At 42.4% G+C, this 25,596-nt stretch overlaps 1 protein-coding gene and 1 non-coding gene across 3 annotated transcripts; both read left to right on the forward strand.

Moving 5' to 3' along the window:
* Positions 1-20,846: 20,846 nt before the first annotated feature.
* On the forward strand, positions 20,847-22,481 carry LOC118429959. Of its 2 annotated transcripts, none has more exons than XM_035840610.1 (3): positions 20,847-20,998; positions 21,261-21,347; positions 22,052-22,479. In XM_035840610.1, exons 2-3 carry the CDS (start codon positions 21,284-21,286, stop codon positions 22,306-22,308), a joined length of 321 nt encoding a protein of 106 aa, XP_035696503.1. In that variant the 5' UTR covers positions 20,847-20,998; positions 21,261-21,283; the 3' UTR covers positions 22,309-22,479. The 2 variants fall into 2 exon arrangements, with proteins under 2 accessions (XP_035696503.1, XP_035696502.1); XM_035840609.1 differs by having other exon boundaries at positions 20,880-20,994; positions 22,052-22,481.
* A 1,364-nt stretch (positions 22,482-23,845) lies between these two features.
* Positions 23,846-23,918, forward strand: Trnaf-gaa. Its single transcript has one exon. It is a non-coding gene; the product is annotated as a tRNA-Phe (tRNA).
* The last annotated feature ends 1,678 nt before the right edge of the window (positions 23,919-25,596 follow it).

The following is a 25,596-nucleotide window of genomic DNA, read 5'->3' on the forward strand; positions in this document are numbered from 1 at the left end:
AACTGTCTTTCAATGGGGACAATTCAGCCATTGTTTAGCCTAGATACCGGTATACCAGACCCCAGCCCGATTTCAAACATCCAGGCTAACCATTGTTTGACTGCAAATATTAATCATCAGAGACGGTTGAACGGCACATCATAGTGGCATATTTCATGCATGAATATAGCAATGACTCCGATTACAGTAGATATAACTATCACAAAAGTATCCAAACGTATTATATAGTCTGTCAAAAGCTTACGGGGAGTTCGAAATGCACGGAAAGATGAATGACTTTGTTTTTGGAGAATCCTTCCGTTCGCTATACACGCCGATAATTAACCCAAATTAGAAAAAAAACTCAGTTTGTCAAGCGTGTAACGAATTTTTCCGTCTCTCTGATCACGCCGCTCACCTTACGGCGTTACCTGTTTGAATGCAGGGGAACAATAGACGCTACCTGGCGTGACGTGTGCGCGCGTGGGTACCTGACGCCGGCCTGCCTCGCCGCTCAATCACACAGATGGACAGGGGCGGCGCTCTTTGATAAACCAAGCAAATCAGGTGAAAAATGGCCCACATGCCCTAATGTTCCTTTATTTCACGAAGTGTTCTTTTGAAGTATTCTTCACAATCCCTTTTAATCATGTGTATCTTTCAAGCGACACTATTTCTATCTAATACATCATGGACACCAAATGACAGCATGCAGAACAGGTGACTGTTAAAGTTTGAGACACATGGCATTACCAATCCATTTATTTTGAGCTCTGGTAAGTAATTACCTTCGCCAAGAAGGCCAGTTATTTTGTAATGTGGTACCGAAGACTTTTCCGTCTCACTGGAAGTTGGGAATGGCATGCAAAAGTCATTACAGTATGATCATGTTGGCACTCGAAAGAAATAACACATTAGATCTTAGCATTGCATTCTACAACACCACGTAGCACAACACAGCACAACACCATGGGACAAATGTTCAGCAATACGATTTTCAAAAATATCTACAGTAACTGCAATTTTAAAATACATTTGCGATAAAGTAGTGAGAACACGGTCCACGCACTTGCCTTGAATTCACATTCTTCTTTAACTAACCGCACGCGGCTCTAATAAACACTTTGCTAAATCCAGAGAATTTAGAGGCGGTCCTCAAAGATTGCGGCAAATCCCTGGCGGACGGCAACTCTTCCGCCTCGCGGCGTCGGGATAATCCTACAGACGGAGTAAATCAGGCTGCGGAAATAAAAACAGTCTTCCTTGTACTGTATATGTATATACATAGTGGCATTGCGTACTAGCCACTAAGTACAGTAGGGGCTCTAGATAGCTGTAAACTACATACAAGTGTACAACTTGCAGTTAAGATGTGCAAACGAGTTATGTGTGACAGGTCGTTCAATGTAATATAACTAGCCTACAGCAGGCCTTCCTACAGGGTTACGGTGATCGAAGAATTCGGCAAAAAAAATGGGAAATTGGTCAGGGGAGTCAGTCCACAATTGTTTCCCCTCCGGCCGGCCTACTCCTCTGGTAGCAAAACTCACCTGGCAAATTATTCTCCCTGTAATGGGCCAGGCAGTCAGTCTGGTAGAGACTTTAATATAACCAGCTGCTGCTGCGCCGCGTGCCTGCGAAGCTTGTGTGTTACACCGAGGGGTGGTTATACCGGCTATATAGATACAGATTAATCTCAAGGCATTGAAAACACATTTTTTTCTCAGATAGATACTGTTTATCTATCTTGGAATGAGTGTTGATAAACTCAAGCCAGCTTTACCGGAAGACCGAACTGGGCGTTGGAGTGCAACAATCACTATTCGAACAATACAAAAGGCCACAAAAGGTATCGGATGTTTGGGAAAGAAAATATGGAAGTAGACCGTGTGGTGACGTCATAGAATTCTTTTGTACGTACACAGGGCGGTGTCTGCTACCACTGTTTGTAAAAAGTGATCGATCTTACACAGGGTATAATAAAAGCAGCGCTCAGCAGAAATCGGAGAGACGTTGAGATGATATCTGTTAGAAGTCCTTCTGCGAGGTATCAGATCACTTAGATCCAGACGCCGACGATAACTCGGCTTTCCGATGGCCTAGAATGATTACAGTCAGGTGGGATTAAAAGATTAGCCATGTAAGCGCCAAGCGAAGGTTACTGGTAACAAATCCCTCTTAAGCAACATTGTTTGTTTTGAAAAGGTGTTTCAAGTCCCTTTCTTACCGTAACAAACAGTTCGGTGATCCTCATTGACTTAAGAGTTGAGCAGAGGTAAAGATTTTACTTCCGAGTAGTACATATGTTGCTTGTGGAAGATGTGAAGCTTGGAAGGATTTATGATCGGGTTGAATTGACTCCCATCCTAGGACATTGTGTCTCTTTGAGATAATTACAGGTCTGAAAAGTGGAGCTAATGACGGCGTCGTTTTGCCCGAGGGGAGGAAAAAGATCCTCCTTCCTCGGCAACTACCTTTCTTGGCAAACTCCCTCCCCGGACGGCATTAGAGAGAACCTTAGCCAGCTTTGAAACTAGCCACCATCCCCATAAAATGAAAGTCAGCCCAGCTCGAAGTCTGCAGAGGAGGCTAAGATATCACATCAAAACCGGACACTCTCATGCAGTGCCAAAGAGAGTCGTTAGGAGATATTCGAAATGGACCTTCGTTTTTTTCGACCTCATCCACCTACCAAATATCAAAAGGTTCATTTGCATCCTCTAGAGTTATGCTGTCCACAGACAGACAAGCACACAGACAGACACGCGAATGAATGGCACCGACAACATTAATTTCTCGGGAAAGGTAGTATATAGTCATGCATGAAGATGTGACATCCTTGCACATGTCCTATGACCTGTTGTGCTATGACGTGGTATTCTCACATGTCTTTGGCGTGGGTAGAATACGTTTGTGATACATCTGTATTTTCATCACACCGCTGCCACCAAATGTAGGGATGTAAAGATGGAGACTTGCACTTCCTGCTTGCCTGGTTACAGCTGAGCTAGATATGGGATCTGTCTGCATAATCAGGTACAAATGTGGGGTGGCCCTGTGGTAGATATTGATCTTCCTGTTATTTCAGCTAAGACAATTTGCACCATCCTAATATTCTCTTCAATACTTGATGTGTTATGGCAAACGTCGTGAATATACTAGTTTTAGCCAGCTGAAAAATGGCTGATAGCTGTCAGTGTTTGTAGAGTAGATTTATGACATCACCACAGGAGGGCATTCCGATACACGCTCCAACAGGTGTAACGAGTAGGATATCGTTCACCACCTGCTTCTGAAGGTACATTATTATATATGACCGCAGGGAAGTGACTCTGACGACTATCTTTGTAATGGTACGTTACACTATCACTCCGGGTAACTTTTCATCATATTCTGTACTTCCTCTCTTCTGTATCCACAGCCAGTATCTTCCACAGTGGCTTTGTGAGAGAAACCTTGTCATTTGTCCAGAAAACATCACATCAAACCCATAAATTGATCGTTCTGAGACTAAGCACGGAGGTTAACCTCCTTGGACTAAGTAAGCAATGTTGTCAGAAACTTACTGTCAGTCAGACGACTTGCTATCTGGTCAGGAAGGTAGGTGATGTCTTTGTCTACTCTCCAAGCAGAGATTAGGCTTTGGCAGTTTTTTGGCGTTTTCATGCGTTTTAATTGGCCTTGCTATTTTTATGTCTGATGTTAGGCCGCAAGACACAAAGAAATTGGTACAAAATAGAAAGACCGATAAAACGCCTAAAATGTAACAAAAAATAACAGCCGGGGCCGAACCTCTGCTTGGAGAGCAGTCTTTGTCGGGCACAATGCGGGCTGTGTGTCTCCAAACAATATAGCGCAGTTGGGGACATAGCAAAGTGTGCTACTTACATCAATTAACCCCAATTACTCCTCGAGAAAAACATACGGCAAGTCATTTATCCTAATCCCGACTTTCGGTGCTTTCTTCAGACTTCTTCTGGAGTTAGAGGGGAATGAAATGTACCAAACCGCATCCTCCAGCACCGGAAAGGCTGGCGTTAGATGCTTCAGATAACATAATTTACGACCAGTAAAAGACATGTGGTTTGTGTCTCCATCGATCTTCGAAAAGTGGCGTTATAATGATTGAGGAAAAAGGATGAAGATGGCACTGTCGCCACCTGGTTTGCCTTGGGCGGAGTAAGGGGTCATCAGGTGAGGTCAGCGGCTCTTCAAAGCCGGATACACATCCTTGTAGGAAGCCTGTGTAAAACGGAAATAACATCCAATAGGACCCATCTAGCTGAATGTGGGAGCTAATCACTCAATCTGTGATGGTACATCATAGATTGTTACCAAGCAGGTCATATACGTAACAGAATTAGAAGAAAGGCAACGAGACGAACTGACATGCGATGTGATAAACGAGCAAACGGACAGACATCTATCTTTCTTACGATCTATCTCTGTTCAGGTTGCAGTCATGACGAACAACTGGTCAATGGAAAAATCACCCATTGTCGGCAGATCCCTTAGGAGTAATCACCAACAGGTGTTGGGGCGAAAAACAATCTGACATATCTCTTCAAGACAAGATTCGACGTGCATACATGCTCAGTTTGCACATTTTGTAAACAATTTCTGTGAGACTTCAACGACTTGTACGCCCATATGAACAAATCATCTTGCACTAATGGCAGCAATGTATGTTCGGCAAGAGGTAGAGGCAGTAACGATGACACACAAACACCTTGAAGCATGCTCAGTAGCCAGTGATTTATTGGTGGTTCTTGACCGTTTGAAGTACCGCACTAACTGTGCAGAGGAAGGAGAATGTCGGCATGATCTGATCAATTACCGGTTTTATTGTCGACATATGGTTCCGTGCGAACCCCAATTTGTTTCGAATGGCGGTGACATAAATCTATGAGCATGAGCACCAGGTCAATTGTTTGATTTGGTAGCAACAACAGATGATGTGACAGTGAGCAGAAGAAATCATATGAAAACTCCGTCTTGTATCTGTCATTTTATGAACGACTGTTCACGTTTTAATAACGAATTTTAGTGGTATTGAAAATCATCTCTGTGAGATACTGAAGTCTTGACCAACTGTAGGAGGTTCGCCTATGGCTGCTAGCACTTCAGTCATTCATAATAAAGTCTTAGCGGTTTCTTATCGCTTAGTTCTTGAGAAACTCGCCCCCAGTCTTCATTGAAGATGTTGACAGTCATATAGATAAGGTAGAAAGCGACAAAAAACTCCAGTCAAAACGCTATCATCAAGAGCACTTGTTGTGAGCACAAACTCTTGTGTGGCGACAATAAATAATTAAATTCCATTGCTACCAGATCAAATAAGGCATTTAAAAGTCCACGCGATTGTACATGTGTCAAGTATATACTGAATTTATATCAACTGTGTGTACTGGTGCCCCAGTAAATGATGTCATTGGGACCAGGGCAACTTAAGATAGAACAGAACCTATAATTTGGTTTGTGAGTGATGTTATGCCGAAAGGTATATTGTTAATTACTGACATTTTCCGGCACCGCGTGCGACATGCGATATGTCCAAAAGTCAAAGGGCGGGACTTTGCTTTCTTCATCTTCTTAATGAAGAATATTTCAACCTCGTTGATGATAGTTATTTGTAATGATAATTAAGGACTTCGTCTTTTCAAGATGTTTGGGATGATTCTATGCTCCACTCCCTCTGGTTTCAACGCCAGATCTTCACATACCACCACATGGCCACAATCAGATGTTTACTATCGTAGTAAACAACTCTCGTAGAAAGACACCGCTAATGTATGAATGCAGTACGAGTTATCAGAACACGTAATGAGAGCTAATAACAATACTTACGTTGGGTGTTCCCCACTAGTGTAGTCACTTGACCTGTTGATTGAACTGTGTGTCCATATATACAGGTTAGCTCTTCAAAGTACGGTGGAATGTCGTATTTTGTGGTTTGTATATAAATCATATGTCATCAGACCAATGGTAATACTATAATGTATGATATTATCTCCAGTTGGAAGACTATTTAGATCCCAAGGTGTATCATGTTTTGCTTAAAAATCTTTATCCTGTTTTCAAGAACAGAATATATAAACAGAAGCAAGTTTATCTTACAAAGACGTCGGTACAAAAATCATAGATGCATAGCTTATGAATATGACGTATTTGTACGTTTAAAAAACAACACATCTGTTTGCAAGGAATCTGTGTCAATCTTTGTCTCATTTGATAGTTAGTTGTTACGAAAGAATTTGAATTACTACGTTATCTCTGACGACAGATGACCTCTGAATAGTACCAATGGATAAAATGCTTCTAATGACTGTACCTTTTCTTTATCTTATCTTTCAGTCATTACGTCCAAGATGATGCCTTCAGTAAGTACTCATCACCCATTAAGACGGCCGGGGACAACCCAGCCGAGGAGCCCCCTTTTGTAGGGTGAATTCTCTTGGGTAATGTTTGGAGTAGCCGTACAGGTGTTAAAGTGTTGTTAGAGCACTTTAGACGAACTTCCATCAGATAGTGATAATGGACGATATCTACAACGATCCGGACTGAGATAATATTGTACTTTGTTGAAAAATAAACACCCAATCATATATGATGTGTTTGAAAAAGTAGTAAAAGGGTGAAGCTACCTTAGTTTTTAAGGTGGGGAAAGATGACGATAATATTGGTCTTTCTAATGATAGCTTTTGCAGTGGGCCATGAAGATTGGGCACAATGAAACTACAACACACAGAAGTTTTTAGGTCTGTACGGGCAGGCAAAACTAGCCACGTGTCATAAAGGTCTTACTGTAAGAAACAGAACTATTTTCAGTACTTATGACATTAGTATCAAGTACAATTTACGATGTTTGTACACTCTTAGGCCATCCACGCTCTGAAAGGACTCAGCAAAACCACATAGACGCTAAGTGCAGCTCTTCTACAATGCACCACAAAGGAACTGATAAGAAACATTTAACGTTATTACAGTGATGGAGTGAACAATTAGCCTTTTTCACGTCATTGGTGGTGAAAGAAAATGCCCCATAAATGGTGTACCATTTCCTGTCGGATCACAGAAGCATAAGTGAACCTCCCCCAACCTACCCCAGATGTTCTCCCCTCTCCCCTAACCATTCGTGGTTGTTCCACATTGCGGTCGGAGTGTGTTTGTTGTGCTCTTCAGTTTGCCTTGTTTTTGAAGGGTTTTTTCCTTGGTCTGCCACCTTTTTACTTGGACGGATTACCTACAAGGATCCTACAATCACCTGACTCTGTGCTGAACACTTCTGGATAAACTCCGTTGCTGCTTGAGCCCTGGTTACCAAGCTGCCCTGTTCCTACTGGACTGACCCAGTCAACTCTTCGTCTCCTGGACATCCCAATTCGCCTGTGAGTTCTGCATTCAACTGCCTTCCTCACTGTGACATGTGACCTTGATGTCTTCATCGGTGACCATCTTGTCCTACCGTACCACCGACGGATGAACTTCCACCCGAGTGGCCGATCTGAACACCACACACACACCCTTTTTCAAACTTCCTCAGGAACAACGACAACTTTTCTTCATTTTGTACTGTGATGCTCAATTTAATCGTTGAATAACAATCACCGTTTCCCAAACAGGTTTTTTCCACACATATAGATGTAATTCTTGTGTCTTTTCTCCTCTTTTTTTGGAAGGTTAAATTAGGCACACATGGCACCATGCTGAGGGTTTTCCGCCTGGTACATTCCTGCCTTGACACCCATGTGCAAGGGAATTATTGATACCAGTCTCTCTCTCCACTTCTGCAAAATTGTTTATAGGGTAGTTCAGCCTGCCTCCAGAAGGTTCTAGATAAAAGTAACAGATGATTCCCTCTAAGATTGAACAGTGCTCAAGTTTGTGTTTTTCTTTTCTCCTAGTCCTACATCTAGGAATTCTAATCATCACAAGGTGATGCTGTGTTCCCAGCCATACGGAGTATACCCCCCTCAGAGGACTGACCCAGGGTTGTTTATTTGTTTTTGACAGGCACAAATTCTTGCAGTGTTTTCTCCTATCCTGTTATCAGTTATATCAGGCCTGGTGTAGGCTGACATCCAGGCTGTGTCCTCTCACTACAGGTTCGAGTACCACATCGAGTTAACGGCTGTCACACACCTATACTATTGTATTACGCTTTTCGTTAATTGCCCATGCTTCTTCCACGCTACCTGTGCCTTCATGCAAAGCACCACTTGGCTCCAGTCACATCATTGAGAAGCGCATGTTTTCCTCAACCACTTGAATCGTCATCTGTTCAGACTTTACAGACTTAACTCCTACAGGCGCAGCCTTCCGAATTAACACCTGCTGATGACTAGTTCTTAGTCCTGATTACAGATCATCACAGACAGCGAAGAAGTTAAACGTCATTATATGCATATGTGTACGTATATATGTATGTATATATGTATGTATGTATCTATGTACAGACAGTACAGTACATGCTATCTGCACCGAGTAGTCCCACAGGCGACCCCCGACATCAACCCTGGCAGGATCGAGTGTTGACCCCAGGTGTAACAAGCTTGACCGGAACGCGCCATTATAGACTTGGGAATTCTGTCCGGTCTCTGACTCTAACACGGATCAGATCGAGAACCTTGTTGCTGTACTGCCAGGACTTTCCACAGCCACACTTATGTGACGCCTTACTGACACTGGAAGCATGGTCTTGCACCTATTGGGTCGACACCGCGTCTATCAGAGTCATCCCTCAGAGACTCAGAGTCTGACAGCCGACACGAGGACACCTTGGCTGCCTTATACTGGACACTTGAACTTACAGTACCACTGTACCGTATCTCAAGGAACTTGCTTCCTAGCTTGTAACTACCCGTTGGATTACTTAATTTATTCTTGTTAGATTACTTCCTACACCATTGCTTGTACAGCCACTCCCACCCCACCCCACCCCACCCCTTTTCCTTACCCTACCCCTTTTCCTTACCCTACCCCTTTTCCTTACCCTACCCCATCCACCTCCCTTGCCTCTAACCTGTCCACCGACATGACCTTAACAACCTCCTGTTGACTGAGACGGTTCTCCATTGCCATCTACATGTACTTGTCCCTGTTCACCGTGTTGAGTTGTCTCGTACGGCCTAGAGTGCCAGACAGGAAGATGCCTTGTTAGTGACGCCAGCTACCATGAGGGTAGGCTGTGATGGTCACCTGTACTGCGAAGGAAGTGTGTGTTGACCGGATGCCTCGGCAGTACTCCCTCCAGCCACGACCCTTCGGCTGCGATGGTCACCTGTACTCCGTAGGTTTGGGTGTTGACTGGACGATACCTCGGTAGTGCTCCCTCCAGCTATGACCCTTCGGCTGCGATGGTCACCTGTACTCCGTAGGAAGTGTGTGTTGACTTGACGATGCCGAACATGACAGCCAGCCAGCCGACGAACCTTTCCGGTGGTGTTGGTTGTGTGCTCGGTACCACCTGTACGTTACTTAATCCGTCTGTTCTATCCTTTTTTGTTCGTGATGGTGACGCCGCTACCCTACCCCACATATTGTGTCTGTGTTATCTGTGAGTAGACAGGAAATGGAGTTCTCTTCGGAACTTGTGGAGAAGAGAAGTACCATTTCCTGTCGGATCACAGAAGCATAAGTGAACCTCCCCCAACCTACCCCAGATGTTCTCCCCTCTCCCCTAACCATTCGTGGTTGTTCCACATTGCGGTCGGGGTGTGTTCCCCGCCCACCCACCCCAGAACACACCCTCCCCCGACGTACAGGCTGATTGATAACCTAGTTAGACTTACGAACTGGTAATTGAAGTTGATGCTCAACCTTGAACGGAGTAAAATTGTTATGACTATTCAGCACTTAGAATGAGACACCCCGCGTGGTTCTGCCTTGTGGAACAACAACTTCTTGATTCCTTCCTTAAAAAGTTGACCTCTTCTTCGCTACCTTGTATTGTATTGCTTGTATTGTATTACCGTACTTGCCGTTCAACCTTGGATTAGTTTTTTACTTGACCTTGTTACTCAGACCGTAATTGTGCTACTCGTTCCTTACTAATTAAGGTCATTATTACGCCACTCTTCTGACATGGTGGCCCCCATGTGACGTAAACTTACTGTGACTTACTGTGACTTTGAGTTAAGTTGCAAGTCAGGATGCGTTAAACATCCGCTGGACAGAGCATTGGTTTAACCGACCAGCCCGACATTGGCTTCACATTGGCTTCTTATACATTGGCAACCAGGGTAAAACGTGTCGCCCGCTCGCAGCATGACTTGCTTAGTTCATGGCTATTACACTTGTTATGACCGAGGACGTTATATCAACTGACTGACGAGGAGCCATTAAACACCCGGCCGCCGTGATGGTGACGCCGCGTGATGGTGACGCCGCTACCCTACCCCACATATTGTGTCTGTGTTATCTGTGAGTAGACAGGAAATGGAGTTCTCTTCGGAACTTGTGGAGAAGAGAACCATTTTTTCCTTATCTCCAATCTCTGATAGATTGTAGCATCAACTCTTATAATTCCATCAGGTGTCGTAATGCCACCACATAAAGAAAAACTTTGTCATAGCGGCATTTTGAAGATTGTTTTGAACGCCTAAATATGTGGAATCTATATAAGGCCACAGCAAGTAAATTCTATGGATGACATCAGCGCGCGCATTAACTTTCGCCTGATTTCAGAAAAAAAAAACAAGATTTTTGTTCTTCTGCAGGGATAGTCAAAATGACGATAAAGTACAAAAATGAGCAAATATGTTGTGTTGTAGCCTAATGATTGTACTTGTAGAAGTGACACTTGCGAGGTACCCAGGACTGTAGTTGTAGAAATAAAACTTATTGGATAGTTGTAAAAGTGACACCAATATGGAAGCCATGAGTGTGGTTACCAACTTTGTTGGTGATGCCAGTCTACCACACTAGTGTCACTTTTACCGCACCAGTTCATGTCTTGAATACAGGGATGAATGCATTGTTGGCTTTGATACCATGTTTGGTCCCTTTAATTCTTTTTACAACAGCCATCACAACCTTATGGGGCCTATTTTTTTAAATGTAGCCATCTTGTTTTTTTTCGCCCTATCGCACAATTTTTGCAGTCTGCAAAGGATGTCATCCATAAAATTTACTTGCTGTGGCCTAACTCGGGATTACTGATGCTGCATTAGTACATCTCTAAATCACTTTTAATTCATGTGTTTTTCTCATATGGCGGTAATATGGCATCCGGTGGAATTATGCGAGTTGATGCATTTCTTTGACCTCTTATTGTGATGAACTTCTTGTAACACTTCACGTGTGACGGCCAAGGTCAAACGATCGCACACGTGTCATTGCTATATATAGCAACACAAACGCACCAGACCATGATTCATAGTATCTGAAATAGCCTGTTGTGCCGTTTGTTACGTCTTTCTGAACAATGTATGTGTACAATGCGTATATATAACATCACCATGTAAAGGAAGGAAACGCAAGACCATCTTTCCGCTCATTTCTGTCATCGCCTTGAAGTGGGAGTCCTTAGCCCTGACAAATGACTTTAACCCTTTCCAGCTCATCGGAGCATGGGAAGCCTTGGAGGAATTCAGCTTATCGTCCAACAAACCGCACGGTTCGCTCCGAACAAAAGTGCGCACTGCCACGAGCCGCTTTGCGTTTGTTACGCCCGAGAAACAATAGCTGGGCGTTTTCGCTCGAGCCACGCAAGACAGAGGGTCAGTCCAGACCGTGCGATCCACATGTGCGAACAAAGTCACCGCCGCTACAACGTCAAAGCTGCACTGTTGAAGGGTTAACAGCAGAGAGGTTTACAGCAAACAAGAGGCACTGATAGCGTCTATCATATTCCATTTGCGAAGAGCTGAGGCATGCAGTTTTCAGGGGACAATTGTTTCAATTCTCGCAGGTGTTTCCTGAAGTCACCTGTTCGTTAGTCTCTTCTTTCCTTCTATCATTTCTTTTCTTTATCTTTCCTTGTCCTTTTCTCTAGGCCCGTCATTACTCAGCGTCTTCCTTCTGTAAAAGACTTAGAATTCCTCTATTTGTAACAATCATGGAGTGAAATCACGTCATGGTGATAAACAATAACTTGTTACTGAAGTCCATGCACGATGAACTGATGAAAGGATGTTCCGCCAAATGCACGTGGTCGATTGACCGTTCTATTGTACAAATACTTGTACGGACCCAGAATTTCGCGGATGTCATGGCGGTCATATGTCCTCTTATCTAGGAACATGAAGACAGTGAGTCCGCACACAGGGCAAAACGGATGGGTTCCAGGTGTTTTTATCGCCTTTACAAGGGATAAATCACACCAATGCGTATCATGAGTTGTACCTTTTTTGGCTTATGGCTTAGACAAATTTTGCGGCCGAAAAAGTCGTGTCTTATGATTGATGACAAGGCTGCACGATAAGTCAAATAAAAAGATAACACCTTCCGCAAACCTTACCTAAGCCCCAAAATGGCAAAGTGGAACTCCTAATCATATGGACTTGATACAGCTACCTTAATCCCTTGGAGTATTTTGGGTCAAATACTTAAGTCCTGTGATAAATACTACAAGAATATTTGGACGACAAATTGCGGCGTATGACATTTCTAAACATGCTAGTACTTTTCATTGCTTTGTATGGTGATCCACATAACAGTACAGGCAAACAATGGACAATATTGGAAGGGTGCAGGAATTCAAAAAGTACGAAACCTGCTCATTTTCACATGGACTGTATTTCATGGCGTTTTCATCACAATTATTACCCAGTTAACTCTGGTATCAAATACACACAAAGCTCCGTCTGTAGAAAATAAAAAAGCGTATATAATCAGGACAAACAAGACCCAAAGGATTTTCTGACCGGCTCTAATACGCAGAAAATACATGTGTGTAACATCGGTTTCTCGGGCAACTAGGATCCATTGAGAACGATTTGAACACTTATCGTTTGACAATGGGCTGTGGAAAATCCATTCCGACTTGAGGTAACAAAAGTGGAGGGGAACAATGGACGCGTTAAGGACATTCATGAGTTCTGCGGCTTGACATGCGCTAAGCAGACTTAACTTTCCACACTTTCCCGCCTTTTCTCGGTGAAGTGTTGGTTTTAAAATTACGCACGTGAGTAAAACAAGTTCGTATGTAACTGTGCAGTGATCGTAGGGATAGTTAGAAGGACCTTGAAGCAAAGGTTGCGGTTGAGGCCAGCGGCATATGGCAGCAGTGTGTTTAACATATTGAGGTCGTTCCGTTAGCTCTCTAAACGTCTTGGACGCGTGTCGCTACCAGACAATGGTGTCAGCCAAGGGTGGAAATCACTCCAACAGTTAAATCGGCGGTTACAACAACGATACCACAACGTGAGTAGGACATACCATCTGCACTGAAAAAAAATTCATTCCTTCTTGCCAAAAATTTAAGACAAAAGAAGATGTATTTTCACAGCGGATGTTGCTGAAATTGTAAGCTTTTCGAAAAACCCTTTGACATCAATTAGCAAAGGAAGCTGCCAATATTACAAGCCCTGTAACGCGTGCGCTGACCTCGTGAAGAAAAAGGGGTCAAGCTATTATCTCTTACGGCACCCGACCGGCCTATAACTGAACGGAAACAAAGACAAACAGGACAATATCTCAGGTTTTTCTTTAGTACCCCATCTGCCCTCCCGGACGGCCAATTTAACACGGTGAAACTATGATTAACAAATTTCAGTGAAGATTGCCTTTGCTTTTGAAAAGGGAAGCTGGACGCGTTTCTTTGCTACTTTTATTAGCAGCGTTCTCCCATCGTGTTTGGTGCACATTGTCACAGGGGGAGGGCACCTGTTTGGGACGCGCACGTGTCTGTCACCCGTCCGAAGTTGAAAGCGCGATTTTCACGCAGTTCTGACATATAGAAGAGAAAAAAAAAGAAGGTACACTTTTCCTCCCGGTGTGGGGTCCATACTCCTTTGATTTTTACTAACAATCAGAATTTTTCGCAAGCGCTCGCAAGTGCCAATACTATTACATTGGCGCACGGCGCACAGTTACAAAACGTCGTTGCGTACACTACAGAATATCACAAATGCAGATCTCGGCTTTGTATACGCTGAAGTTCTGCAAATATTCTACAAATCTGGTTGACAATGTGGTGTGCTACCTCTAGATTCGTAGATCATAGTAACGGTTGTAGCTTTAAATTTAGAAGTAAAGGTATTTGATATCGCATACCGAAGCATACTTGTATGTTCGTACAGGTATAAGTTCCCATGGTGTAGAATCTGTGGACAGTAACGTAAGTAGATGCAAGGACGATATAACGTTCTTGGTAAATGTAGATACGCTTTATTTTTCTTTACTGATTGTGAGAGTTCAAAGTTAAGCTGCAAAAACAAACAATGACATCTGGTATTAAAGGACGGATTCAAATTATTCCTTAGACTTAGAGGGAGACTCCGTAATTAAAGCAAATAAGAAATTCTAAGCAGAGCCCATGTCCTGCTACATATATATTTCAGTCCGTCGATGACGGACCGAAAAGACTCTTGTAAAGCAATGCAGAGTTACCACATTCATAGGACTTCTACTTGGATTGCTGATGATGGAATATCTCATATAATCTAAACATTGTAACATTGCCATAAGTTATATGTATCAAAACTCATGGCTTTGTTTGTAATACTAAGTCTGTGTTATCGAAAACTTTCCTTTGTTTAACAACAAACAGCATTTCAGACATTTTCAACAACGGGATATGTTTTGAAGAATAAAGGAGCAGCTGCACCATACAGGACGTTTTGTGCAGAAAACTACTACCTCTCCGAGATCAGGGGGTGACCATGACTGGGAAAGGTCACGCGTGTGACCCCTGCTCACCTGCTGATCCAAATAGTGTCTTTGTCTGAGCGTAACGTCCTTGCTTTGTTCACAAATAGATCGCCTCATGGCGTGGTGTAATTTCTGCTGCGGTAAATGGTAGATGCATGATGCGTAATTGCGAAGACCGTTGGCTGATTACGGGTTATTTTGATGGGAAACTGTAATAGACCAGATCTACACACGATTGTGGGTTGTTCGCTCCATATATTCTCCACACTGTGGTGTGCCGACTTGAAACACATTTCATGTAACAGTGCTAGGTCTTTAATAAGAGCCGTGTAACCAGGCAATAGGACATTTTAAGCACATTCCGTATCGACCAAACTCTGTCAGCTTTTCATTCCGTCTATCCGCATGTCAGTTACAGGGTTTCAACGTTACTTTTTGAAAACTGTCAGTATGGATATATATGAAGGAAAGAAAAGAGGAAGGAAGTGTAGGAAAGAAGAAAGAAAGAAAAAAGAGAGAAAGAAAGAAAAACGAAAGAATGAAAGAAAGACAGAAAAGAAAGAAAGAAAGAAAGAAAAGGAAAGGAAAGAATAAAGAAAGTGACATGCAAGAAAAATAGCAAGTCAATACCACTTTCTTAACGTTATTTGTGAACAAAGCGATATTGTTTATTCACCTCATAATGCTTTTTATAGTTCATGTGAAAATATACTTTATTGTGTCCTTGTGATATAGAAATCTATAGACAGCTGAAAGTTCTACAAAACATAATAACGGGTCAGCAGATGGTCAGTGCTTTCGCGACTATAGTCTGACCAGAAGAAAGGCCTAAGGGCAAGAAGGTTATGGGAACGGGCAAGTCTTAGCGGTCACCTGCCTTGAGCCACTCCGGCCACGCGACCACAGAGCCGCACAAATTTGTAGTTCGCTCGGCCAGGATAAAAGGAGAGGTCAGAGACGTACTCGTAGGTCATGAGACCTAAGCTTCTTCATATGTTGCCGCTTTCAGGGTATGACCTTGTGGCTGCACCGTTTGACCTTGGGTATCCGTACAATAGCGGTGCGTGGTCAGTAGGTCAGCCTGGGGGAGATGTCGGCGCCCTTGGTCAGTACAAGCTCCTTGGTCAGCCTGAGAAGCGGAGAACAAAGGCTGTTGGCTGTGAATACAGATGTTTAATTTCGGACTTGGATAATACTTAACAGAAAGAAGCAAAATCAACCAAAAACACCAGTCGTTTCATTTAAAACATATATGCATAAGTCAGTGTCAAAGCGTAATGTCGCCTGACATGAAATTATTTCAATTCAAAGTACAACCTGCAAACATTTTTTTTTCTTCAGACAGTCGTAAAAAGTATGGTTTTATTTTGCGAGAACACTGTCGCATTAGGCAGTCTGTGAATGTAGAAAGAAGAGCTTTAGAAGAGATATATTTGAAGCTGATTAGCGTTAGAATTTGTTGACATTACTGGTTACTCCTGACTGTACATGGAAAGCGTGACCTCAGGGGTTAAGAGGGCATGGGAGGGGTCACTGGGCAGGTGGGACTTCGCCCCAAAAGACAAAAGAAACTTGTTACGGTTAACTAGATTATCACGGCGGCAAAAGACCTGAGGACGGAAATATATTCCATGATTGTTCCATAAATGTGCGGATACACTGTTGGCACCGACAGTTAGAGAAAGTACGCTTGACCCTTCCTTTGAAACTTTTGTGACCTCTGCTGACAGTGGTGTGGGAAAGGTCAACCAGGCTGGCGCCGAAGGACGCTTGGGGGCCTTGGGTGACAGACCACCGGTCCTCAAGGCCCACCTAGCGACAAAAGAAGTGACAGATGAGATTAATGACCCAAGCGCACGCAAAACGAAGGACGTCTAGTGGTAAAAGTCACAATCGAAAATGATTCTACTGTTTTTGAACTGGGTATGGCAAAAGTCGTCAGTGGTTGAAGGAGGTCCGTTTACGTTTCCTACGTAGATCTAGCCTCTACCAACCTCCCAAGGTCGCTGGAAAATAGTAGAAATTGGCCAAATAGACAGAAAACACACCAGAGGAGTTGGTTGGTCGAGTAATACAGTTTGCAGACTGGTAGAGGCTAACGTTGGTCTACGTTGGTCGCCGATACACATTCTTTATTTCGAATCAAAATATACAACACAATGATACCCAAAAAGAAAACTAACAAACAAACAGGCTTTCGGTTGTCCATGTATAAGACTGGTGTGTGGCTACCATCCTAACCCATCTAAAGAATGTACACGTATTATGTGCAAATTAACACGAAGCATTATTTTTTTCCAAAATCCTCATTGCATGCACTCTTGAAAACTAATTTTGCTCTATCAAATAAGTGACGGATAAAAATCCGAGTAGGTTTACCAGCTGCAGTTATCATTCAGGTAGCCTCTCATTTTGGACGAAAAAGTAAACGTTAGGACCATAATGGAGTACCATGGCCTCAATCATGACAGGATTATGGTCATTTGTGTTGAGATTTTGGGTAATATTTCGGATTAATCATTGTTACGTTTTACCGCCCGTGGGAGTCCGCAACGAAACCAAGCTTCTCCATGAAACAGGATTACGAGGACACCCGGCGAGTGCCGAGCGCCCACGATACGGAAATTCCCGACGAGAATTGAGTCGTCGGAGTGGAAGTAATGAATTCAATAAAAAATCTTTGAAAATCATTGCCGGGGGAAACAAGTGGGAGCGAGGGTCCATTGAAAAGCGATGAACTGTGAGTAAAATTCAATAACAATGGGGAGAATGGGTTTTATAAAAAGCTGGTCCCAATGTTGAATTGGGCTATGGCATATTGTAAGGTCAGACAATAACAATCGGCGGAGGGCGATGAACTGGAATCACATTGGAGAGACGGAAACAAAACGTGTAATAAAGAGAGGGCTGCTGTTGGGAGGGGATTAACATGCCTAGCTATGCGGGAGGGAAGTTCACATATCACTATCAGTGTATGGATCTGCATTGGCATTTAGACATGTTAGATAACTTCAGCATTACATTGTTGGAAAGGCGGATTTTTTTTCATGTTTTTTCAGCCGTCTTATTAACAAAACAACCGTGTAATTTTTTTAATTTCAGCTACATACAGATGATACAATACGATTGAATAATGATTTTAGAATGTAGATCTACCGTCACAATTTACCCATTTCATATTGGTCAACTTTCGTCCTAAGAAGCATTATCTGTAGATTAAAGGAAGGCCCGACTGACTGTGATTTACATTGTGTAAACTTATGGTCACCTATGACGTTGGGAATTTTAAAAGCCGTAACTGTACCAATAAAGCATCTGATATATGTAATGGCATGATATATTCGTTGCTAAAACCCGGTAACATACGTCCGCACTGTTCACTAACGAGTCCTTTCTACAAACTGTATTTCTTTAATTGTCTAAACAAAACGACGTCGGAAGATTTTTTTTTTCATTTCAGATACAAGTAGATCTACACTTAGATTGGATGATGACTTTGAATGTACCCTTACATCCCACCTTACCCATTTCATTGGTCAATTTTCGTTCTGAAGCTCAAATTAAGGTCCGACTGAGTGTAATCAACATTTTATAAACTTTTAACTTATGGTCATCTATTAGTTTCTACCAGACTCTCGCCTGGCCGAATAAGGGGACTTTGGCCAAGTTAGGAAAAGTCTAATAGGAGTTAAATGGCCTAGTAGTGTTGGTTAGGTCGCAAACTGTACTTTTATGGTGTGTTTTCTGTCTTATTTGGCCAATTTTCACTATTCTTCCAGCCACCTGTGGAGCCTGGTAGAGGCTAAGTTTTAAAAGCCGTAACTGTACCAATAAAGCACCTGATATATGTAATGGCATGATCCACTGTTAAAACCTCCGACCGCACACTGTTCACCACCGAGTCCTGTCCACAAACTTTGCCAAGCAGACTTGTCAGACATCCTGACAGTAGATTGATCCACGAAGCGGAACTGACGTTACACACTCACCTGTAACGTGCCCATTTCCGTTCAGGGTACGCCTGACGTGATGCGAATGTGCCGCTAAGTTTACACTATGCTCCATTTCCCGTCATGCTTTGCTAATTGATCCGCTAACGCCGCAGATAAATCACGATGTTATCAGTGATAGCGACTCGGAATATAAGACTTCTTTGAAAAGACGAAAACATCGGTATAGGTGGAAGTGGTGCGTGCGCCTTGTGTTCAAATTGGTCGACATTAATTGAAGCGAAACCTGATGTCCAATCCCTTCTGTCACCATCTGTGCTAGGGACGCATGTGTGCTAGCCATGGCCCATAGGTCATGCAGCTTTTCTGGTTTATATACATGTATGCTGCCACGGAACCGGTTGTTTTAGTATTAATTAAAAAGACTCGTTTTGGGCCAGCCTTCCCGTTGTTTTCAGAGCTTGGATATGGACTATATGTTTCGTCCCCAGAGACATATATTCATCACTAAGGGCAGGGGGGGGGGGGGTGGCGGTGGACTCAATCACACATATACTGAACCTCTTTTACCACAAATGTGACGCTACGACTACAAAAACTGACATCATAGAGATTTTTGATATCCATATTCTGACCACAAACGTGAAAACAGACCATATGAAGACCGTAAGGTGACATATGGTGATGTACATATTTGTGCTAAACCGGTCGCTGTCCTGGATGCCCTATTCAAGAGGGTGTCATCCCCACTCGTGCTCCTCTTCATCCTCCTTTCATCTAAATATCTTCACACCTTTACGTCGTTTACCTCCTAGGAAGATCATGAGGCCATAGACATGATACAAAACATCATATTCATTGCCATAGCGACAGCCATCTTGGAATCATTGTCCTAGCCATCATTGTTGTTCGCAGAAAGAAAATTGAATACGTATTTCAACCTTAAAGAAGAACACCAGATTTAAGTGATTTTAAGTGCCAATATGACGAGGTCGCAGGGTTAAGTAGTTCCGAGGACAAAGAGGAAATTGTCCGTGAATAATCAGTTGTGCAAATTTGTTGTCTGGTGACAGAAATGCCCTGAGTCCGATTGGTGAATAGGTCATGTCGGCAACACGAACGTGCGTCCACTATTTTCACTCACAAGCGCATTATAGACATGGGATATGCACAAGGGATAAAGTTGACATTTTTGCACAAATCTGGGACCCTGACCTTTGATATTCAGTTTATGATTCCCCTCTTTTCTTCTTTCTAATCCGGCGCATCAGGGGCTAAGTCTGAAGCACACGGTACCATGGAACTGGGAGCTTGTGAAACGTTAGGATCTTGCATTTCAACATCTCCCTGAAGCCATGGCGTGGGATATGGCATGCATGAAATTGTAAAACGGCTCATGAGCTTCATGTTACGTTTTCAGTAGCACTCGTGTGTGTGTGTGTTTGTGTTTGTCAACACGAAAACTCAGCCAGGCCTGGATGGAGCGTCCTGATACTTGAAATATGGTTAAAAACTCGAAATGATGCAATTTTGGGCCTCCCGGCGGATTGTTCTGGCACTGCAGCCGAACTTCCGCTTTTGATGTCTGTTATCAGTGTGTCAGTGCAAGGACAGAGTAGTAACGTTACTCCTTGCCTTTCCAAGAAGGTCGTCGGCTTTTCTGATATGCTTATATCAACGTGGTCTTTGGCAGGTAAGCGGAAGTGACGTAATGGCCGCGTCTTATCGAGAGAGTTCATGGTTTCCAAGTTTCCCTACATGATATACAGCATAAAGTATGTTTAACTAATCAAAGTGACGGGTTATTAGCACTATAGTAGGGAAATGGAAGTTTCAGGAGTGCGGAGTGCGGAGCCGTTTTTGTTCTGTCGTCAAAGCTAAGCAGTTGTAGGATAGACTGGTTCCCGTATGTCCCAAGCGTAGGCCGATAACCTACATTTGTGTACCCAAGGTCACTGGCACATGGGCATAGCTCCAAATCGTGACGTCAGCCGAACTTCAGCCAATACTAAGCACCGATGACGTCATGATCAGAGCTAGGCACTCGCTGGGACTGTCCTTGATGACGTCATCTCTTGTTCCCAGCAGTCGCCTGGATGGTACTTAGAATCCTCCAACTTATGTAAACTTCCGGGCAACTTCTTATCACCTATGCCTCTCCCTTGCATATACGAGGCAGAAACTAAGAGCAGAATTTCACAATCGGTCCACGGCTCGAAGTTGGGTGCGCATACTGACATAGGAGATCTGAGTAGGTGAGTTCTTTTCTGTTTCATGCTTAACGGTTGTGAAGACTTCTTCTTCGCTGCATGGTCCCAATGCGGGCCACCACAGCTTTCCGACTTCTTCTGAAGTTCTCTATTGAACAGAAAGACTCATGGACACTTCAAGAAATAGAATTGCGGTTTGCTTTGATTATTTTCCTCATTCCCTTTGTCTTATTTCTGGAGATACCGTTGGTGAAGAATTTGATAGATTTCTATGACTGAGTCTGTTTGCATTACCTGTTTTGCACAGCTGAAAGACCCAATCTACCAGCCATGGCACTCAAACTGGTGGGAATCTTCATCCTGTCGGCATTTGCAGTCTTCTTGACAGAAGCACGTGAGTTGAGTTTTTTTGGCGACGCCTCGTAGCCTACTCAGAAATGTGTCAACCTTTGATATACGTATGATATCCGTCCGCAACAGATGTTTCTCTTGTGTCGCAAATTCTCTCCGGGCACGGAGTCCATGTTTTCGGTGTGTGTGTGTGTGTGTCTGTCTGTCTGTCTGTGTGTCCGTGTGTGTGTGTGTGTGTGTGTGTGTGTGTGTGTGTGTGTGTGTGTCCATGTGTGTCTGTGTGTGTGTGTGTGTGTCTCTGTGTGTGTTTACCTTCGAAATCATTGTAAAGTAACCCTTCAATCTGTATTGTCGGTATGTACATGTACCTATATTATGCACATCGTTGAAACGTATGGTGATTAATATAAGGATGATTTTATCTGTAGAATAGTAAAACTGTGACAGATCAATGGATTTGACAATAGATGAGAATTGTAAACGAGTATGGTAAACAAAGTTATGATAGCATATATCTACCAATTTGAGATCGAGACGAAATTATAACTTAGTTCCTTTCAGCACAAAATGTTTTTATTTAGATATCCGAATTCTTTGATGTTTTATGACGAACACTAGCCGCTTTAATTGTAATTTGAAAGGACGATATCGAGTAGAATGTGAGCACTCTCCCTTGTAATATATTACATCACAATTCAGCCTTTAGGCTGCGATGTTCTACATATAAATCCTTCTCTACTTCCCCAGGTTCCATGGGCGGTTTTGGATCCGGACCATCAGGCCTGGGAGGGCCGGGAGCGGGGTTCTCCCTCTCCGACCTCCTTCAGAACGAAGACGTCGCCAGCAGTTTCCTGGGAGGTGTAGCCAGCACGGACCCGGAACAGCTCGAGCTGCCCTTCCTGACAGCCGAACAGGCCGATCCTGAACAGCTAGAGCTTTTCAGTGCTAACCAGGACTGGCTGCACAGGGCTGCAGGCCCAAAGATATTCGACGGCAAGAAATAATGATTTCAACAGCTGAGTGAGCTTCAGAAAGAACTGCACAAGGCGTCGTTTCATTTGTGGAAAGTTTGTCGAATACGAACATAATACTCAGTCGCAAAACATTATATCTACCACCGTATACTGTTGTCATCAAGTGCAATCATATTGTCAATAAAATATTATGAAAATATTGATATAATAATTTCAATAGTTATTCGTTTTTACCATAAAAATATTAAGATAAGCTTCTGTGCTTATGATCCACTATTTTTTTTTCAAAGGAAAAGAATAGAAGGACATGTTGGTTCCTGACACGTTATTACCAAGGTTATTACATAGCAATGATGTTTTACTGTGATCAAGGAGGTTGATGCTTCACAACCATTCTCGTCTATTAACGCGAGAATCGGCGATAACATCAATGCGGGAGGTCTACGTACACGTGAAGTAACTAGAGGAAATAATTCACCAGAAGAAAGATCTGTCATCTTTTATACGTCACGGTCATCAGTGCTAACAAAGTTTGGTCTGAAAAGCTATTGTGGCGATACTAGACGGGACGAATCAAGTGAGGGTTATCGGAAGTGAACATAACGCTCATGAAAAGACCGAAACATTCCTATTGAATAAAGGAATGAAAGAAAAGGAAGTTGGAAACATAGCATCGCAAGCCTCCCTACCCTTCCCAGGCCACTTGTAACGAACATGTGCGGCGTTTCCCAGGCCGCACCTACCGCAGCGACTGCGTTCCCGACATAACAGGTGTCCATTCACTGTCCCAAACCAAGACGAATTCCTATTGAGGAATACCTCGCGCGTTTTTTCTATTCAATCGTCCAGTTATCGCTCCGTTTGTTGAAGCAGAAACAATTTTGCAGTAGAAGATTGCCTATCATATCCATGGTACTGCGTGGTAAAAAGTGGATATTGGTATTGGAAATGATTGGACATTTTATTTCTCAACTTTTCCTAATGTACATCATAAGATTAAAGCCATGGTATGGGAGTGTGTCACTGGTGGTTGTACTTTCGTCTGGGTGTCAACGATTGTGTGTGTATAGCTATAACCAAGGTGAAGTAGATGGAAATTTTGGTGAAAATCTTTACTCTTTAAAGAGGAAACCGATCTGTGTATCAATGTCTAGTTTGAAGAGGGTGATAACGATGCTATTGTTTTACTGATCGACTTGAAGAAAGGCCTCGTTAAGCGTCCATTCAAAACCAAAACCGATATCATTTCCAAGGAGAACAATTTTCTATGCTAATCTTGAAAATCTTTCATTGCACCCTCGAAGTAAAATGTCTTTATTTGTTTTGTACGTACGTATTGACCCTTTACAAACTGAAAAACTATAAATAATAGTGTTTTTGGATATGATCTAGTCCGGATCAGGGTAGGAAATTGTAAAAATGATAAGTTTGAAATTTCCTGGATATCCGAAGTCTGTCAAAAGAACATAATCTATATAACCTTCTTGATTGCATCCAGTATCGCTTTGTCAATGCCATACATCAAGTCCATCGGGATCAAACTCAGGTGGACAATATTGAAACTACAGCCGCGATAGCTCAGTTGGGAGAGCGTTAGACTGAAGATCTAAAGGTCCCTGGTTCAATCCCGGGTCGCGGCAATACTTTTATACAATTATATACAGATGGTAACCGAATGTTGTCATCCATGTCTAAGGGATACATACTACTAGTATTTGTTACCATTGCTTGAAACTTGAATAGCAAAATAAAAGCGTCAAATCACTATAAGGCGAAGAGGTGTGTTATAATACGACTTTTTTTCAGTATAGATTTGAATTATCTAAATCACAATACTTATAGATTACAGGGATGCAAATAGCATTTGAACATATTTAGATTCATTTAGATATTGAATTGATATATTCTGAAAGTGACTGTACAAATATCTCTAATTCTCTTCTCCACAAGTTCCGAAGAGAACTCCATTTCCTGTCTACTCACAAATAACACAGACACGATATGTGGGGTAGGGTAGCGGCGTCACCATCACGATGTTCACTTATGCTTCTGTGATCCGACAGGAAATGGTACTTAATCAACTATCATATAACATTCAACATTATATATATTCAACGTTAACATTATGAATATTCAACTTATAAACTTTACTTCTCCACAACCGAGAGAATATCAAGAAAGTTGAAATGATTTACAAAATGTTTCCATGTTTCAAAATCCTTCAGACGAATAATTACAGAGAAATCATTCGTAAATAATTGTCAAGAACAACCTTTGTGAAGTCAACCTGGAAAAAAATTTAGTAGATGTATTACAGCAAGGAGCTTTTATCAGGTAAAAGCTCCTTGATTACAGCAGTAAAAACAATTAGACTGGAATGAATTATTCATTTGTTACATCGTCTGTTTCCGAAAGGAAAACACAATCATAGATTCGAAAGTCTCGTAACAATGGGGGTGCTAATTCATGATCGTACATTGTTTTGCTTTCCATGTAGTCTTGTCGACACATTTATTTTAATGCAAATTCAGCGTAAGGACTAGTGACAGGCGAGAGAAGTCACAGGATTGTCTGACACAAGATGATGAGTATTGACCAAAAGTAGCATATATGTGAGAAACAGCAGAAGCCAGGTTTTGTTAGTTTTCTTTGTGTTTTTTGTTTTGTTTTGTTTTGTTTCAGATATCGTAAAATGTAATCCAATGTGACTGGTCAATTTCAACCTCCTTGGTCAATACATCAACTTTTTTACTGATTACTAATATTAAATACTGGACACAGATGTTTATCAATATGCAGATGATAGTGACATGACCTCTGAAAAAATAAAGTTTAACTACAACGAGTCCAATGACAACTAAATTGCCAAATAACAAATACAGTTGTAGTGACACAGAATTTGGGTCGGGAAGTCCAGTTAAAACAGGATCATGTATAGAATCATAGAATTCTAGATTTAAACTCACTAATATAGATAAATTCCATATTATAACAGAGGGAAGCGAAACTTCACACACTTGTCAAGAAACGCGGACCTCTTATCAAGTCATTTGGCTGCGCTACATATCTATTCCGCTAGGAGATTGCTTTTCAAACAAATACTAGTACCCGTCAACTGTCACTTGTCAAACTTGAAGATAAACAGGACGTCAACATGTAGACACCTTTAATCACTTTTAATAGGTTTATCGTAATATGTTTCTATTTCTTTTTGATGAAATATTCTAACGTTTATATGCCAATTCTCACCTTTGATAGGTTTTGTCTGAGTTATTTTCCTTTTCCTTTGGTCTACCCCAAACTTGTAAATTTTCACAC

This window comes from Branchiostoma floridae, chromosome 14, assembly GCF_000003815.2.
Source record: "Branchiostoma floridae strain S238N-H82 chromosome 14, Bfl_VNyyK, whole genome shotgun sequence".
Taxonomy (NCBI): Eukaryota; Metazoa; Chordata; class Leptocardii; order Amphioxiformes; family Branchiostomatidae; genus Branchiostoma; species Branchiostoma floridae.